The 18,042-nt window shown below is 36.3% G+C and overlaps 4 protein-coding genes across 4 annotated transcripts; 2 read left to right on the top strand and 2 right to left on the bottom strand.

Moving 5' to 3' along the window:
* Positions 1-760: 760 nt before the first annotated feature.
* On the bottom strand, positions 761-3,291 carry L201_001462 (uncharacterized protein; the record flags this gene model as incomplete). The annotated part of the gene is made up of 3 exons (XM_066217251.1): positions 761-1,713; positions 1,773-2,702; positions 2,919-3,291. 3 exons carry the CDS (start codon positions 3,289-3,291, stop codon positions 761-763), a joined length of 2,256 nt encoding a protein of 751 aa, XP_066073348.1.
* Positions 3,292-8,111: 4,820 nt separating this feature from the next.
* Positions 8,112-10,613, top strand: L201_001461 (uncharacterized protein; the record flags this gene model as incomplete). The annotated part of the gene is made up of 4 exons (XM_066217250.1): positions 8,112-9,259; positions 9,340-9,401; positions 9,514-10,355; positions 10,419-10,613. The coding sequence occupies 4 exons, from the start codon at positions 8,112-8,114 to the stop codon at positions 10,611-10,613; spliced, it is 2,247 nt and encodes a 748-aa protein (XP_066073347.1).
* A 460-nt stretch (positions 10,614-11,073) lies between these two features.
* L201_001460 (uncharacterized protein) lies at positions 11,074-13,890 on the bottom strand (the record flags this gene model as incomplete). Its single annotated transcript, XM_066217249.1, has 5 exons — positions 11,074-12,565; positions 12,661-12,741; positions 12,879-13,354; positions 13,500-13,607; positions 13,675-13,890. The coding sequence occupies 5 exons, from the start codon at positions 13,888-13,890 to the stop codon at positions 11,074-11,076; spliced, it is 2,373 nt and encodes a 790-aa protein (XP_066073346.1).
* Positions 13,891-15,409: 1,519 nt separating this feature from the next.
* On the top strand, positions 15,410-17,739 carry L201_001459 (uncharacterized protein; the record flags this gene model as incomplete). The annotated part of the gene is made up of 3 exons (XM_066217248.1): positions 15,410-16,694; positions 16,790-17,596; positions 17,639-17,739. The coding sequence occupies 3 exons, from the start codon at positions 15,410-15,412 to the stop codon at positions 17,737-17,739; spliced, it is 2,193 nt and encodes a 730-aa protein (XP_066073345.1).
* Between the last annotated feature and the right edge of the window lie 303 nt (positions 17,740-18,042).

Here is an 18,042-nt window from a genome sequence, read left to right as displayed (position 1 = left end):
TGAAGCTGAAGAAGAAGAAAGAAGTTCTACGAATCCCTAAACGCCCACTTAACTCATATTCCTATTTTTACGGCGTTTCCAAACAACGAAGCCAGCCGAGATTACGTTAATTGATAAAAGGTACAATTTATACAGTACAAGGTTTGAAGGGACAAACCGGTATGTCACCGTTTTCTGATCATTCCAATCTTCTCCGATACGTAGACAGATTTAACGTGAGGACGAAACAAAGCTTTATAACGTAAGAAATCTGAGACTCTCGAACGTACAGTACGTACGTCCTTCTTTAGTAAGATACCGTTATAGGTCAACGTCAACGTCAACGTCAACGTCGATCAAGAAATACAAATTCATTGATTTGTATAAAAACAGTTTTAGTTATTTGTAGAAAACGATAAAACAAGGTGAATGAAATTCATTTGTATTTATTCTCTTGCACGGCACGAACATTTTGCGTTTCGTAACTTACACCATTGGTCATAACACCATCATCATCATCATGTAATATCTGAACAAAGAATGAGACTACGACTTTCAGCATCATATGACAAACTCTGTTTGAATTTTGATTCCATTTTTTGCATTTGTTTGTTACAGATTATTTTATATGATGTAAAAAGTAAAAGCTACAGATTATTTCATTTATCAATCCTCCCATCTAAAAGTTGTTGAAGAATCGTATTATAAGATAATATGCTAATATGTGCAAATATGTATGAAATGTTACCGGATCTTTCCTTCCCTTATACGTATGAGTATATCATTTTGTGGTCAATTTAGCCACTGACCATCCAGGTGGTTTACCTATCCAATCTTGTCTTCTTCTTCGTCGTTCACCTTTTAATCCTAATAACATTTCAATCACACCTGAGCCTTGATGTCCATCTCTTGTTCTCCATCCGCTTAAGGAGTGACAATATTCTCTACCTAAAGGAAACCATCTTTCCCATTTATCCCAATATTGATCAGGCATTTCCCATGCATCTGGGTCCAGTGGATTACCAAATATTCTAGCTTCTCTCAACGTTGAAGTTATAAATGCATTCAAGTTGAATCTTTCTCCTTCAACTCGACCTTCTTTATCTGATTTTATGTGTCTTATAACAGCTGCACGTAAGATTGCTACTGGAAACAAGACTAATCGTAAATCAGATTGGATTGAAGATTGATATTGTAATAATAGTTTAGCATCTTCGGCTGATAATCCTTCTAATTGTGCTGCTCGAAATTTTTCATTGATTTCAGGTGATAATAAATTAGATAAAGCTGTCAGCAAGATTTGTTGTTGTTCTTTGAATAACTCAGGTAAGACAGGTGGATAATCTAATGAAATAGGTTGAGGTAATATCGATAAGAGTAAAATCCTTGCTGTATATACTGATGGATGGGGTGTAGGATCAATTAAAGGTCCATCTTCCTCCGAAACTGGATCTGTAGCTAAGTCGATTTGGGTGTTTGGCCATCCAATAGTTGGTGTTCCTTGCCATGTAATAGGGGTGAATGGTTCTTTCCAATCGTTGAAGGGGACAATGATGTTCTGGTCTTTGGTGAAACTTCCCTTGGTCGGAAGAATCGGTTCTCCTTGATTGAGAGATCGGGGATAGATTTTGGGCTGGTAGGTCTGGAAATTGGATAGATTTCCTCCTCTTTCGGCTTGAAGAATCTCAAAGGGGGAAGTTTGGTTCCATTCAGATGAGCCGCTTCTCTCTCCGGCTAAAGTACACAGATTAGCTCTACTTCTGATAAGCATTGAGGAACCCTGTTGAACGTACTTACCGACAAATCCGCTCTAGATCCAGATCTGCTCCATCCACCGGAAACAGACAGAGCTGGCAATGACGCTTCGTCATGAGAAATCTGAGAAGCTCTTGGTGAAACAAGATCAGATATTCTTATTGATCTAGGTGATATATTGCCTGTACCTGGCACAGATGGTGTAGCTGAAATGGGAGCTGATTGTCTACCTTGATATTGATATGGTGCAGATAACGGTCGACCTGATGCAGGGGATGATTGTCGGTATGATTGAATAGGTGGTAAAGTATGGACATTCGATTCTGATAATCTGCCTGACATTGGATGAAGACCAGGTCTAGAAGATGGTGGAGGAGGTGGCGGGTAGTCTGCGATGTAGGAGTCTCTTCTACGCTTCTTATCGTAATCTTGTTGTGGTGTTTGAACCCATTCATGCATTTGAGATCCCCAGCCAATCTCGGGAGTAGGATAGGGGTTCTCGAATGGTTTTGAGAACGAGGACGGTCGAGGTAAGGTAGGTTTACTAGCATCAGAATTTATTGATTGATGGGACATTCTTCGTTCCGAATATTCAGGTCCATTGTTAGATCCAGGTGGTGCAGCAAATGCGGCTTTAGCTAATGTCGATAGGGGATCCACCGCTGAAGAACCACTAGGGGTGGGCAGTTGATGGTGTATTTCTGGTGGAGCATTGTAAGGATGTGGAATTTCGGACGGATGTTGTAAAGGAGCTTTGCTAGCATCTCGGTCTGCCCATATACGACGCAAGGTCTCGACTTCTGCTGCCATACCATTTCGGAAAAGAGCTGATTCCAAATCATGTACCCATCCTTGTAAAGCATTTTCTCTTTGATGTAATTGGTTGAAACTGCTCTGCAGAGAAGCATGTTCTGCACGAATAGTTGCAAGATTTTTCTCCAAATCGGCAATATGGTTTGCTCGACGCACTACATCATTGAAATCAAGATGTCAGCTATGCATGTATTGAGGATGATGATCGCCAGAGGTGTCTGTATGCATGAAAAGTTATATGGATGAATGGATGGAATCGTAATTATGATAATTACGTTGATTATACCGTACAAATATATGTAGGTTAATCAGGTACGAGCCTTATTTTGTGGTGTATGGTGGCAGAACAAGAAAAGAAAGTGAGTACTTACAACGTAAATTTCTCTGTTTTACTCTATTTTTCTCCCTACGTATTTCCAATTTATCTTTTTCTACTTTATCATCGTCGCCATCAGATTCTGAATCAATGTATTCGTGGTGTTGATGATGATGATGATTTGCTCGACTTGAACTTGCTGCTGAAGGTCTTCTTGATGATGAAGAAGATGAATGTAAATTATGATTGATATTGGGATGTCCATGATTTAGATTATGGTTCATATTAACGTTCATATTGATATGATGTGTACTTTGAATGGTTGATGGTGGTGGGAAACCATAAGGAGGATGTTGTTTATGTGGTGATATTATGGATGATGATAAAGGTGTTGCAGGTGACGGTAATGATGTTCTATAAGGATGCATATTGATATGTTAACAATGTTTTGATAAGAAGAAAGTGAATTCTATTGATGTTGGCGGTGAAGTGGGGGAGTTGATGTGATTGTTAACCGAAGGTGAATTTTAGCGCTAAAACACTCTCAAAGGTATATGATATTCGTAATAATATTGTAATACTATTTGTTGTCTAATATTTCTATTGTTATTGTTATTGTAACAGAGGTGATCGCGATCACTATAGAGACTAGTGTGATATTTTGGTTCCGGTTACTGGGCACCGTTCCTAAGGTGATTTCTTGGTATTCACAATAGAGCCAGAGACTATATACAGTTCGAGTTTGAGATGGGGATACAGTTTACCACAAAAGGTATATATGCGATGAGTCTATAGTTTAAAATATTTAAAGAAGAGAAAAGGGGAAGAAGAATGTGGAGTCACTTGGTGACTTCCATGACTTATATATATGTGATGATTAAAAAGTGAAAAAAAAATGAGGCGTATTAAACACGATGTAAAGGGGATGTTAAGATATGTCAAAAAGAATACAAATAAAAGAATGTTTACAAAAGACCGAAGGGTAATAGACGGAGGTTTTGTTGATAACAATAGTCAAAGCGTCTTTATGTTGCAGGTACAAAAGGCTGAGGGTAAAAGAGAAGGTGGGTATGAAGTAGGTGACAAAACCTCCTTGCCTGTTTTAACGGATAAAAAGGCTAACTTGAGGAATGGTAATTGTGATTGATACCTCAAATAGCCAAAGATTGGTATAATGTGAAACCCGAAAGAAAATATGTGGTAAGCCGTTAATGATGACAACCGAAGGGCTCAGTTGACCGTCAATGGAGAAGATGTAAGGTCAAGTAGGATAGGGGAGAAATGATGTCAACGTCAAAGAATGACAATTCAGAGGGATAGCTTTGGCTGATTGGTAATGATACACAACTAGTCCGTGTGTGGCCTATCCCTTTCAAAAGGTATTGATGATGATGATGGTTGATGGTTGAATGAAGGTGACCGAGATCAAAAGTACGTAAAGGTGATATCTTTCGGCCCCGGAAGTAGACGTTCAAAGGAGGTAAAGTAGTGATTTACAGGCAATAGAAGAGGTTCTATCGATGTTAATGATAATGATGAAAACTGCAAAAATGGGTGAAGACGGATAATGTTGATGTTATTCTTTTTTTCTTTTTTGCTTATTGTTGTCGTTCGGGACAGACCGAAAATTGATAAGATTGGAATTGATATGAGATAAAAATATTCGGAAACCGAAAAATCAAGGTTTTTTATTGATTTGTATTTTCTGGATAGATGTGAGACAAAAGTTCGGTGATGTATCTCTCAATTGAATTAAATAGACAAAGTGAACAAAGTACAGTAAAGAAAGGTATGTGATTGGAAAAGAAAGAGAAAAGCTGTGTGTGCGGAAAAGCGGAATGTTTCAGAGGATGATGAAGAATGGGGGTTCATCCATCAACAACAACAATAATAATAATGATAGTTAGTTACCCCGTTGATGTCGTAAGTCCGGATGCAGATATACTGTAGAGATCGTGACTACCTCTTTCTCTTTTTAAAGTGAATTGAAATAGTGAGATGAAGGGTACGGAGTAAGGTAACCCGAGAGTAAGAGGATAGATTCGGAATACTACTATACTATACATAACATACATCTTGTACTATCGGCATGATGCTGAATATGGTAATCTTGAAAAGGGAAGAATGGGTATCATTCTTGAACAATGATAATAATGGTATGAGAGTGGGAGGGAGTACCCAGTAGTATGGGAAGCTTTTTGATATCAAGGCATTAGAGCAGTCTACGGAAAAGACGTGGGTTCCCATGAAAAGGGTTCTCTTCTTTCTCCTTTTACACTTGTCGTTCCTTTCGGATGCTGAATCGTATGATTGATAGTCTGAATAGGATGTATAATGAAAAAAAAAAAAAAACGAAGATTGTTGAAAGAAAGAAAGGAAAATAAAATAAAATCAATGTTATTTGTATTTTTTGATGGTTTCTACAAATCATTTTTGACGCAATCGTCGATTATTTGTATTTTTGGCTTATTTCTACAAATACTTTTTTCTATTTCTACAAATAAACTTATTTTGGACCACGAGGCGGATGTTTTTGTAATCGATTTTTAACGTAAATAAACAAACGAAGATCTCCCGAATCTCGTATTATCTAAAACTCTAAATGGAGTGCGTAGTAGACTACAGTAATATGGAATGTTGCGGATTCTAAATGCACACTTAGAGGTATTGGTATCCACTGGAAAAGGGTAAATACTATGGTCATCAGACATCAGACGAAAGGAACGGAGATAGAATGGTATTCGATTTTAATGTAAAAAGAAAAAGAGACTAACCATATAACGTAATATACCGAATCTAACCAAAATGTGCCGTGTGATGGCGCTAAGCTTGAACCACTTCGGAGACTTGTGATGATGGCGCCCGATTAGCCTTTTCTGTGTTACGCTCTAAGCTAGATACGTTCCTTTGATACAAGTAAAGAAAAAAACTGCCTGACTTTTCATTGCCGTTGATTGCCTGTCATTACTTTGAAACCTCGAAATACAAATCAATAATGATAAAATAAATACAAATAACAGATACAAAGGATAAATATATGACGATGTATAAAGAATGAGTCAAGGTGAGTATCTAAAGAGGTATGAATGCTTTGACATACCTTTCTGAAAAGGAGACACAAGGTGACACTTCGATAAACTTCACACAAGCAAACAAGCCACAATCGTCACGTCCTTTTTGATTCCCTTTGGAAAGATGTAGGATTGTATTTTTTCTCATGCTAAGGTGAAGAAGCGCCGTCAACTAAAGTACTGTATTGATTTTGTTATCCGTTTTCGGACACAATTTAATGACGTGCACAGTCAATATATGTATCCTGTGTCAAGTGAAAACAAACGCAACGTATAAGTGTATACAGTACTCAGTACTACATGACTGTCAACTGTAACTCCCATTATTATTCGTGTTTTGGTTCGTTCATCGACATCAATTGGAATTTGCATTCTTTGCTAGTACCGCGATGATCAGTTGAGAATGCAGATCTTTTATTTACGTTTGCTACGTTACGTTTTTGAATCTATCTTTTGTGCAAGTTACGGTTTCTAAATATGCGATCGGTACTAACCCATCGAAGAAGAGATTTTCAGATCGTTGTCGAATGATCAAGGAACCCGGTTACCAACGTAAAAGAAAACGCCTTTGAACCGGAACGTATCGGATTATGTTTTCCAACCAAAATTTTGAACTTGATCTGTTTAAACGAACATGCTATTACGGCATTCAGATCGTATACTATACTGAGCAAGTATGAGTACTAGCGAATTCCAGCATTTGTCACTACAGAATAATGTATACTTGTGGAAGCATATCGTCTTCCTTAGAGATCCCGAAATTGATTTAGGTGGCCATTTGCTCGGTATCTGTATCTATTGCCATACTATTGGGATATCAAGCGAACTGTCGTCAGCTTTAGCTTGTGACAGTAGCGTTGAGAGCAGAGAGGGCATGTATAAATATAGTATTTTATCTCGTCAAAACCCATTCATCCGAAATTGAAAATTGATTGATCATTTGTTTTGATGAGGTCCTTGTAGACGATATAACCAATCGAGACTTCCGTAGCACATTAAAGTCTGAGGGAACACAAGTGCCAAATACCATATTGATGGTCTGTCAAATTAATATTTTGTACTTTGCAAATGATTAGGTTTTATCATTTTTGTCTTTGAGCTTTCAATCAAGCTTCTTTCACTTCACAACGCCAAAAACGGAAAGATGCTTGAGCTTTCCGGTTTTGATGTTACGGTTAGGCTTCTCTCAACGGCATGCTTTTCATCTACGGCCATAGAAGGTAAAAAAACGCCGCCTCTCGTCTACTCGGCGCAGCTTTAGCTAACTATTGCTTGAGCACAATCAAGGTGGGGAATCCTTTGGGAATCCCCAGTCTTGTAGTCTTTGGTATATGTGAATAGCTCATCTGTAGCAGAAGGAAAGCTCTTCTATACGAGACCAGCAATGAAATGGATCAGCCAAAAATGGTTCGGGCGGCAGTGAGAAATGGTTGAACATAATACATATATGGAAAATCCCACTTGATTTAACATATTCAGGAATGACTTAAGCTTGATCGTAGTTTGCGAGTGGGTCATAAATCGCATGAATTATGAATGTCTCAAGTACGACTGGTTACAGGACCGACATTTGTTTTAAGCTGAATGCTGGCAGAGTAACCTTTTATGCGCGCCTAACTTAACCTCTTGTATATAGGGATGTAGGATGTATGCAGGGATAGGGATAGTTTTGAATTTCCTCGTGGTAATTACGTAGTTTTATATGTTATTCAACTTGCCTCCTTCTTAACTGATAGGACGATACAGGAATGTTACTCTAATAATGTTCAGGTTTATTATTATTAACCGGTATTATCCTTACCCCACAAATACCAACAAGTAACAACAACAACAACAATGTCATCGATAACAGCAACAACAAATCATTCGCGTACTATTGCATGCATACATGTCCTTCTGATTCCGATCATAACTTCATAAACATCTCTCTCATCATTCTTCTTTCATCTTTCTGACTACATCAAACTCATTGCATTTCATTAATCTCATTATACCCCTGCATCATCTTTTCTTTTGGTCGTTATGTTTCAGTAATCTCAATTTTGTGTATCATACAAAGTCAACGCTTTGATCGCTTTTTATAATATAATACAGTATCATTCCGATTCGAATTTTAACGAACATATCCTATATCCTGTAATCTGTATCAAACAAACAATCATATCATATCAACAAAAATGTCATTATCAAATCCACCTTCAACACCAAATACATATGTAAACACAAGAATACAATATTCTATAAATCACACATCAAGTCCTTCTCCAAATAATATAATACCTAAAAATAAGACTAACATTGTTGGACAGAAACATGAAACTGGAAACGGGGTTAAGAAGATGATACCAAGCACAGATCATCATTCTCAACATACACATGATTATAATTATACATCATACCCTATTTCTAGAACAACCAACAATTCAGGTCCTGCTCCTCCAGCTAATTTATCACGCTTACAACCGCAACCACAACTACACAACAACGAACACCATAATACCTTAACTTCGGGTAACCATACTACTCAAACAAGCAAAGGTTTAAAACCTTTAGGTATGTCTTCATCATCTACATTGAACATACCTTTGACACCGCAATCTCATATTCAAGGAAAAAGACCATCTTTACATTCAACTACAGATGGATCTGATAAAAGATCACATTCTTCTCCTACTTTACCTACAACAATGACAAGTAGACAAGAGAAAAGAAGAAGTATGATTATATCACCTAGTACACCAACTATAATCGATGATAACGAGAATGAGAATGAAGATCCTTTAAATCAATCTGAATCTAATGGATCAGACACCAACCGATCTTCAAGAAATAAACTAAAGAGATTATCTTTATGTGCAGGTAGACCACCTTCATTAGAATTAGATAGATCATCAATCTCAAATGATAAAGAATCTCCTGTACTATCATCTGCTTCACCTAGTAATACACATAGACCGATATTCTCCCATTCATACTCTCAACCTAGTACGCCAATGACCACTACTAATAGTAACGATGGTACCGCTACAAGAAGAACAACAGATAGAAGAATGGGCCTAAGAGCAAGTATAAGTTATTCACCTTCCATACCGTTATCTACATCTTCGTCATCTTCGTCATCAGGTCCACATCCACCTATTCTAACACCTAGAACATCAGAAAGAAGAGTCTTTGGTAAAGGTGATGGATGGGGTACGGATGAAGAGTTGAATTACAACGTAGATGCTGAAGCCGAAGAACGAGGGGGAAGTGAAGATGAAAGCAATTATAACGACAGAAGAAATAGTGGATATAGATTTACTGGTGTCCAAACTTTGGCAGAAAAGTGAGTTCCTTGTCCGAGCATCCTTGTTTCAGATCTTTCATTTTGTAGATACGATGAGATACTGATCAAATTGTTCATAGACATGCCGATCTTTTAACTCATATTGCTCAGAGAGAAAGGAGAGTGGCTGAACTCAAGCAAGGTAAGCACGAGCATTCCCCATTTACAATCAAGCGAATATGCCAAATACCGTTTTTGATAATCCTGGTTACGATATTCTGATACTGCTTTTTTTTGATTTTCAATCTCTTTAGAACTCCTCGCTCAAGAAAATTCTTTGGCTCAACTCAAATCACGTTGGACAACGATCGTCTCACGTTCAGCTCTATCACCTACAGAACCTACTCGTTCATCCAATTCTAGTGGTAGACCACCTATACATAACAGAGCACAATCAACACCTTATAATGGTGGTCCCGGCAGACGAAGACCTGCAAGTATGATATCAACTTCAGCATCAACTTCATCAACTTCAACATCAGGATCATCATTGTTATCATTAACTACAATTGATGAACCATTAATGCATATACCTACTTCAGCAGCATCAGCAAGTGCTCTAATCTCATCCTCGACTGGAACTCTAAGTAATACAGGTGCAGCAGTTTTAAGTGGTTTAATTAGTCAAACTGAAGGTTATTTAAGTCCTGAAGTTGTTCAAGGTGGGAAAAGGTTTTTAGGAAATTTATGGAAAACTGTTGAAGCTGCTGCTGTTGGTACTGTTCCTCCTCAACCTCAATCACACGCACAAGTACATGAACCACCTGTAATTAGAGATACAACTACACAAGATAATCAAGTAGAAGATAGACCAGAATCAGGTGAATGGAATCAATTCGGTCCAAAATTGGATCTTGCCAATTTACAGAAATTGATTATACCATGGGATACTGAATCAACTTCAAGCTCCGGTACTTCACCTGCTCCTATCTCATCAATGTCTAATCATCCAGCTACTACGGCAAGCAAGACCAAGAACGGTAGACGAACGAATAACGATAGAAGCAATACAGTGACTCCAACTTCGTTTTCACGTCGTATAACTACTTCACCACCTGCAACAGTAGGATTAGGATTCGATTTAAATATCAAACCGGTATCTTCGATCTCAAAATCTAGCAAATATTCACTACCACCGTCCTCATCTTCATTGTCAAAGTCATCGTCAACAACTACGACCAATTTATTAGATGATGATGATGACAATGATAATAATAACGAACAATCAAACTCAAATAAAACACTCTCATTCGATGATAATATAGGTGATTTAGGTAAAGCCTTAACTCCAACTAAGAAATCTTCATCAGTTTTGAAAGTTAAAGAGATTTCAGATGATGGTTGGAATTGGTGACTAGCCGCCCGAGGTTTAGGTATTTGGGCAGGTGTAGTTGTAGTTATGGCTAAAGCTGGTGAAACTTATAATATTTAGGTAATATAGGACTTATAACTGTTGGAATGGAATAGAATTGAATAGATTTTGTGTAAGAATGAACACTTTTGTTTGTTCGTGGATGAATTGCTCTTTTTTTTAACGATATTTGATATGATATGATATGATACAGGATTGATTATTAGGATATATTTCACTCGGAATTAAATGATATGACATGTATTTTTATTTTTCACGATTTTGAGTTCAAGATATGATTCTTGCATAATGAAAGATGATATGTATAGAAGTACAAAAAGGAAATCAATATCGTCGAAAGGATTGTGAGAAGGAAATACAGTTATCAAAATGTGAAATAGTTATTACAACTAAATAAAGGAACAGAAAACATCTGTAGCTATATATATATATATATATGAGATCAATTGAATCCCATCAAACCTTCAAACAAATCTCCATCTACCTGTTTATTCCTACTTTCCTGATCATCGTTGACTTGAATATCTCTATTATCAATTTGATGAGTATTCCAACTGTCTAACTCTTGATTGATTTCATCTAATAACATATTATTGATACTTTGTCTACGATGTTCTTTCTCATTTTCGTTAGTTTCGATGATATTATTATTATTATTATTATTATTATTGATGTTATAGGCATCATTCCCATTAAATAAAGTTGGACTTTGTAATTCAGAATCTTGTTGATTTATCAATCCGATTTGATATTGATTTTGATTTTGAATCGCGGATAAAGGACCACCTGAAGAAGAAGGTAGATCTAGATCAGCACCAACAGGAGAAGATGCTCTTGAACTATTCGTAGTGCTTGAAATTAAAGTTCGTATATTTGGTCTTCTGATGTTTGATGGAAATGTGAAAGTTGGTGTATTTGCAGAAATACTATGTATAGGTGAGAAAATATCAGTATTCTGAATATGATTGATATCATTGTCATAAGTGTTATTGAAAATAGAATATCTACGTCCATTTTCATGTATATTATCGCTAAGAATAGTAGCAGTATTGTTCATTTGGTAATGAGCATTTTCATCAGTGTTCATAATACGAGTATGATCAGTACTCGTATTATTGTTGTTGCTGGTTCTTGAATTCAATGAATCATAACTTAACCCTGATGATCCATGTTTTTGAAATTGTTTTATAGGACTAACAGCTCTCGAAAATGGATCTTGTTTTTCATTGTTATTCTGATATGTAAACCCATTGAGTGATATGGGAAAAGGCATTACAGGAGTTTTAGGATATAATGGACTTGCTTTTCCATTTCCATTGCCATTGCCATTTGTTGAAGAAAAGTTCAATCTTTCCCCATTAATCCATTGTGATTGCTGTGGAAGGGACAAAGCATTGTTTAATGCTGTAAGTAAATTGTTTGTGTTGGATATCGAAGGATTAGATGCTTTAAGTGATTTATTAGATTTAGGAAAAGGTGGATATGAATTATTATTTTCATCAATCGTAGCAGTTTTTAAATTATTAGGTAAAGGCAAAGGGAATGATAATTTTGATGTCGTTGAACTAGTTAATTGATCATGCATATTATCGTTCAATTTAGTGAGTCCGGTTTCAGTATCAGTATATCTTTTAGGTAAATTATCAGTATTATCACTATTATTGTAATTTCTTTTGTGGTTTTTATTACTATTATCAGTAGTAGTTGCATCATCAAAGTAATGATTAGCAGATATGTTTGAAGAATATGGATTATGGGATTTAGGTAATTGTGAAAGGGTTTGAGGTTTTTGATCTTGAGAATAAGCAGGTATTTGTTTTCCAAGATACGTTGAAGAAGAAGAATTAATATTGTTATTGTTAGAAGATGAATATTCTCCAGTACCTCCAGTTCCGATCGTAGAGTATTTCATTGAACGTCTTTTGTAAGGACCTCTACATGATGGTTCAATCAGAGTAGATAACTTGAAATCAGTAAACCATTCATTCATTCCATGCATTTTAAATGATTTATACTGTACATGACTTACCTCTTGACACCTGTTTTTCTGGGTTTACGCGTAGAATCTACACAATCTTCCAAACCGTATTTAACACATCTCTCACATGGTCTACAATTGGACAGAATTCACAATTCAGCTATCCTGTTTATTTCTCTCCTTATACCTGTGAAAGGTATACAATAGTGCCTATCTTGGAGAACAAATGAATGAATCTAAATAGAAGGGTAGTTGTAGAATAGACTTACCTCGTATTTGAACATTTCTTACAAGCTTTTTGACAATGCGTACATGCTATTCTTACTTGAACCCTTTTTTTTCTACCTCCCGCAGAGGATGTATCGTGGTTCATGTCAATATCATTATCAAGGTCGTTATCATTTCCGTATCCCCCTTGAGTATAGCTATAATGGATAGGAGGTTGTATAGTGGTATTTAACGGTGGAGGAGCCAGATAATTAAGATTACTAGTATGATTAGTATATACAGGAAGGTTATAGGCATCAGTGTTATTTGGATCTTTGACTTTATTGGGTAGTATATGATGCGTTGAAGTAGGTGATATATTATAATTCGCAACATTAGTGTACGATGCATTGGCATTACTAGCATAAGCGGTCGATTTAGGTGAGAATTCTGGTACGATTGAAGCTCGATTATATTTAGTAAGACGTTGATTATTGTATATATCTGAATTTCGAGGTGCAATCTCGATTGGAGATACCTATAATATTGAAGGTCATTTTGATATATATCAGTTAATAACTTAAATAGGAAAGATGAACGAGGTCGTTTGCGCGACAATGATTGCGATATGAATAATGAGGTGTACAAGGTTCTGGCAGAAGAGCCAAAAATAGACAACTCACACAAGATGGTAATACTTGATGATGTTGTTGATGATTAAGAAAATGCGGCGTGATTTTCTGCTTAGACTGTAAGGAGGACAATCCTTGAGCAGTATGTGGCTTTACATTCTTTAAATATATAAGAAGTAATCAGTAATCTCAAGCCTTCTTTACGAGTCGATAATAAACCACTTACAGTACTATTCCACACATCTGTTTTCATACTATCATTCCCAGCAATTTGACCACCGTGACCATATGCAGATACATACGCTGTATCATTAATTCTACCCATTATAGGTGAATTAGGCATTGACATCGTACCTCTAGGTTGTGTTCCACCTAGTGGTACACCTCGAAATTGTCGCATCGCATGATCTGCGTATGTTGTATCGGGAATATGAGAATGCATTATCTCAAGACCAATTTAGCCTTCGACCGTATTAGCTGTTGTTCTGAATATCTAATTCTGTCGAATCCCAATCAATGATCTATCGAATCAGTATTGAACATTATTAGCCTACTGTTGTGTTCACGTACGATATACTGTACGCGACGGTAATAAGTTTCGAAAATATGAGTAAAGGATGTTTGTTAGTTTGTCGGTCAGATCGTATGGTGAAGATGGAAATGCACAAAATCGGGTGGAAAAGGGGGAGAAATTGAGATGATAATTGATCAACTCCGCTTGAATCGGTCTGTATTTATGTACATTTCTGTAAGTATGACAGCGTAAGCGGGGTTAAAATTCATCCTTTGAAGTATAACTCCTTTGACGTAATGTGGAATGAAAGGATAAACCACTGTGAAAGGTTTGATATTTAACGATTCGTTATATATCGATTGTGAATACGGGTCAATAAGTGAAGGTGGAAGGTGGAAAATACGTGAACATCGAGATTTGCGAATTTCAGATAATGCCATCTATGATGACATGAAAGGATATCACAGGTGAAGGAAGATGAGGATTGTGAACTCGGTCATTGATATGTGTCAACAATGAACGGATAAAATGACCGGATCTCAAGGAAGAGCTAGTTTTTAGGTTATGAAAGCTGCATTCATTCGGTACTATTCTCTTACAGGTCACTATATTCCTACAATCTACTCTACAAGATCGATAGAGATACCTCTAATAAAAGACAAAAAGGTACCTAAGATATTGAGAAATATCGATAGTCAGCTCATTGTCCTTCCTTCATTAAATAGCTGAGGGATAAAAGAAGGTAGAATAAGGGTGTGCATTTATCAGATAGTCCGTTGAGAGCAACGGCCCATCAATTCATAATGATAATCGTGTGGGATTTATCGAATTGATGGACCCTGGGTCAAGAGGTGCCAATGGGGCAATTTTGCCGCTCTTCATTTATGCGAGGTGTGGAAGTAGGAAGAAGAAGTACGAGGGGAGTAGGATATGAGATGGGGAAAGAAGAGATGAAGTGAATGAGTGGTATGGGTAATTTGGAGAGAGCAAGGTATATGTATACTCACGATGTATGATCAATGAACGAGATGTCGAGAAGTACAAGTAAACACACGACGCAACAACGAATTGGAACTAGAATGAAAGAGATGGAAAGAGATGGAAAGAGAAGAAAGATTACCCATATAAAAAGCGAAAGAGAAGAAGAGGAGAGAGATAGAAAGAAAACTTGTAAAAAGAGGTTAAGAGAAAGTTTTGACAATCACTTCAATTTTTAATTATAACGGTTTCGACGGAATCAAATTAACTGTAGCTTGTCACGTGACTTGCCAAGGATTTCCGTCGGTAATATGAATATAATATGTATATATATATATGTTTTCGAAAAAAAGATCCTTAAGATGATATTCTTTCAGATACATATTAATATCATCATCATTGTCAGAGGTCTTAGTCAGTCTCCATTTGGAAAAACAGCAAATCGCTCGAAGAAGACTGTAATCTGAAAATGCTGTCTCTTAGCCGTGTAGGCAATCAATCCCGAATATCTTACATCGCCCTTACAACTCCTCCTTTAAGATCGATTCTATTTAGAGCGTTACATACCACTTCACCTTACAATGCAGGCGGTCCGAGACCAAGTCATTTTGGCGGAAGAAAGCATGATCAACCGAGACCAGGTAGATCATCTTCCGAAGGTAGAGTCAGACCGGGATATGGAAGTAAACCTTCTTATGGAGATAAACCATCTTTTGGAAGAAAACCTGCTATTGGGAAGAAACCAGATTTCGGTACTCAATCAAGAACACCTTCTTCCACTTTCGGTCAGAGACGAGTGGAATCATCAAATCAAGGTCAAAGTGAGAGAAGAAGAAGTGATTATGATAAAGGTAGAATCCAACCTACATCATCTAGAAGATTAATGTCTTTTGATCAACCTCCCTCATCATCATCATCATCTTCTTCTTCTTCTTCTCGTCGATCACTTAAAGCAACTTCGTCTGAGGTAGATGATACTGTCGAAAGAACCTCTTCACCTAGATTCCCAAAATCACAATCATTTCAACCACCACAATTCTCAAAAACACCTACTTTATCTGATGTCACAGAAGCTGCACCTAGATCATTCGATTCATTCACTTTGATACCTGGTTTATCAGATGCTTTACATACACAGTTTGGTACAGAAGGTAAAACAACACCTATACAAACTTTAAGTTTTTCAAATTTACTTGACATATCGAACATCAGCGCTCAACAAAATGAAGAAGCCAATTCAGGATCAGGTTCGAGAATTATTTTAGGTGCTGAAACAGGAAGTGGTAAAACAATGTCATATTTAATACCATTATTTCAAAATCTAAAAGCTACAGATACAAATATCCCTTCTTCTTCTTCTTCATCTGAATCTTCATCTTCAAATACGATGGATTTAGAAAAATCATTATATCCAAGATCTATAATCCTTTCACCCACTCATGAATTAACAAGACAATCAACGAAATTTGCGAAAGCCTTAACACATACAACAAAACTAAGTGTAATGGGTTTAAGTAATACTTCAGCTGGAGGTATCGGTTCAAGAAGAGGTAAAGTTGATGTTTTATTAGGTACTGTAGGTAGTATTAGAAGAATGTTAGGTATTAAGAAAGATACCGACCAGAACGATGAAGATAGAGAAGATGTTGGTAAAGGTTTATGGAAAAATGATACTGATGATGATAATAAAAGTGGTTTAGTGAAAGGTGATAATGTCGAATGGGTCGTAATCGATGAAGCGGATGTTCTGTTAGGTAAGTCTCGCATCTCGCGATCAACTCTATTGTGCGGCTACGACCTATGAAAACTAACTTGCAAAATACATTATCCATTTAATTTTTAATTTCAGGTGCCGATTTTCTACCTGAAACGATATCAATCCTATCGAAACTCCCATTAAATCGAATCAACTTAATCCTTTGTACAGCCACATTACCACCATCACTAATCAATCTATTGAACGAGCATCCATTGTTTAGGAAAAATCAATTTAAACATTTACTTTCACCTGGATTACATAAATTACCCCAAAAATTAGAGACTAGATTTGTACCACCTTCGAGATCAGGTAACAGATTAGCTGATGTCGTACATGAAATAAGAAGAGTTTTCGCAGATGATGCTTTGGCGGCGAAATCAAAATCAACATCATCATCATCATCATCATCTTCTTCTTCCTCAAAAAAGGAAATTTCAGTTGAAAACGGGGCTGAAAATGTAGATGTAAATGTAAATATTAAACAAGAAAAAAGCAAAATTGTCATATTTTGTAATTCAGATAAAAAAGTTGAACAATTATCAAGAACATTAGAATCAAAAGGTTTAAATTGTTTATCGTGGACAAGTGAAAGTTCAAATAGAATAAGAGGAAAAAATGGTTTATTAGATGAATTTCTTTTAGTACCTACTGCTACTGCTGCTACCACTCCAAACTCAAATTCAAGTTCAAGTAGTAGTAAAATAAATGAAAATAGAATTTTGATTACGACATCTTTATTATCAAGAGGACTTGATTTTTCTTCTAGTGTATCATCAGTTTTCTTATTAGATCCACCTAGAGATGTATTAGATTTCGTTCATAGAGCTGGAAGAGCTGGAAGAGCTGGAAGACAAGGTAGAGTTGTTGTTTTTGGTTTAGGTGATGGATCAGGTGTAGGTAAATCAAAAGATAGAATACGTCCAACTAAAGGATTTGCAGGAAAAAATGGTGGAAAAGAATTACAAGTTGGTGAATTGTTAAATAAAAGAGAAATTAAAAGACAGATGCTTGGTGGTAGAGTTAAACGTGCGAGATTGTAGTTATAATTTGAGTGGAACATAAAGGAAATCTCTCTTTCCAATCTCAACCCCAACTTTATAATATCGTCAAAATTGATCTGGAAATTGTTTTAGTACTGTAGTATAGGAAATATAACGTTGTATCGAATTTATCAGACGTAACACTCCTCATTGAAATGTATATGTACTAATTATACTTCACTACTCTATGCTACAAATACGTCGGTATTACTATGAATAATTTATTTTACAACAAAGACAAAGCTTGTTATATATTTGATGCCTAATGTCAATTATTATGAATACAAAGGGATATTCTAGTCG

Source organism: Kwoniella dendrophila, chromosome 2 (genome assembly GCF_036810415.1).
Source record: "Kwoniella dendrophila CBS 6074 chromosome 2, complete sequence".
NCBI lineage: Eukaryota > Fungi > Basidiomycota > Tremellomycetes > Tremellales > Cryptococcaceae > Kwoniella > Kwoniella dendrophila.
This window is presented reverse-complemented; position numbering and strand designations above follow the sequence as displayed.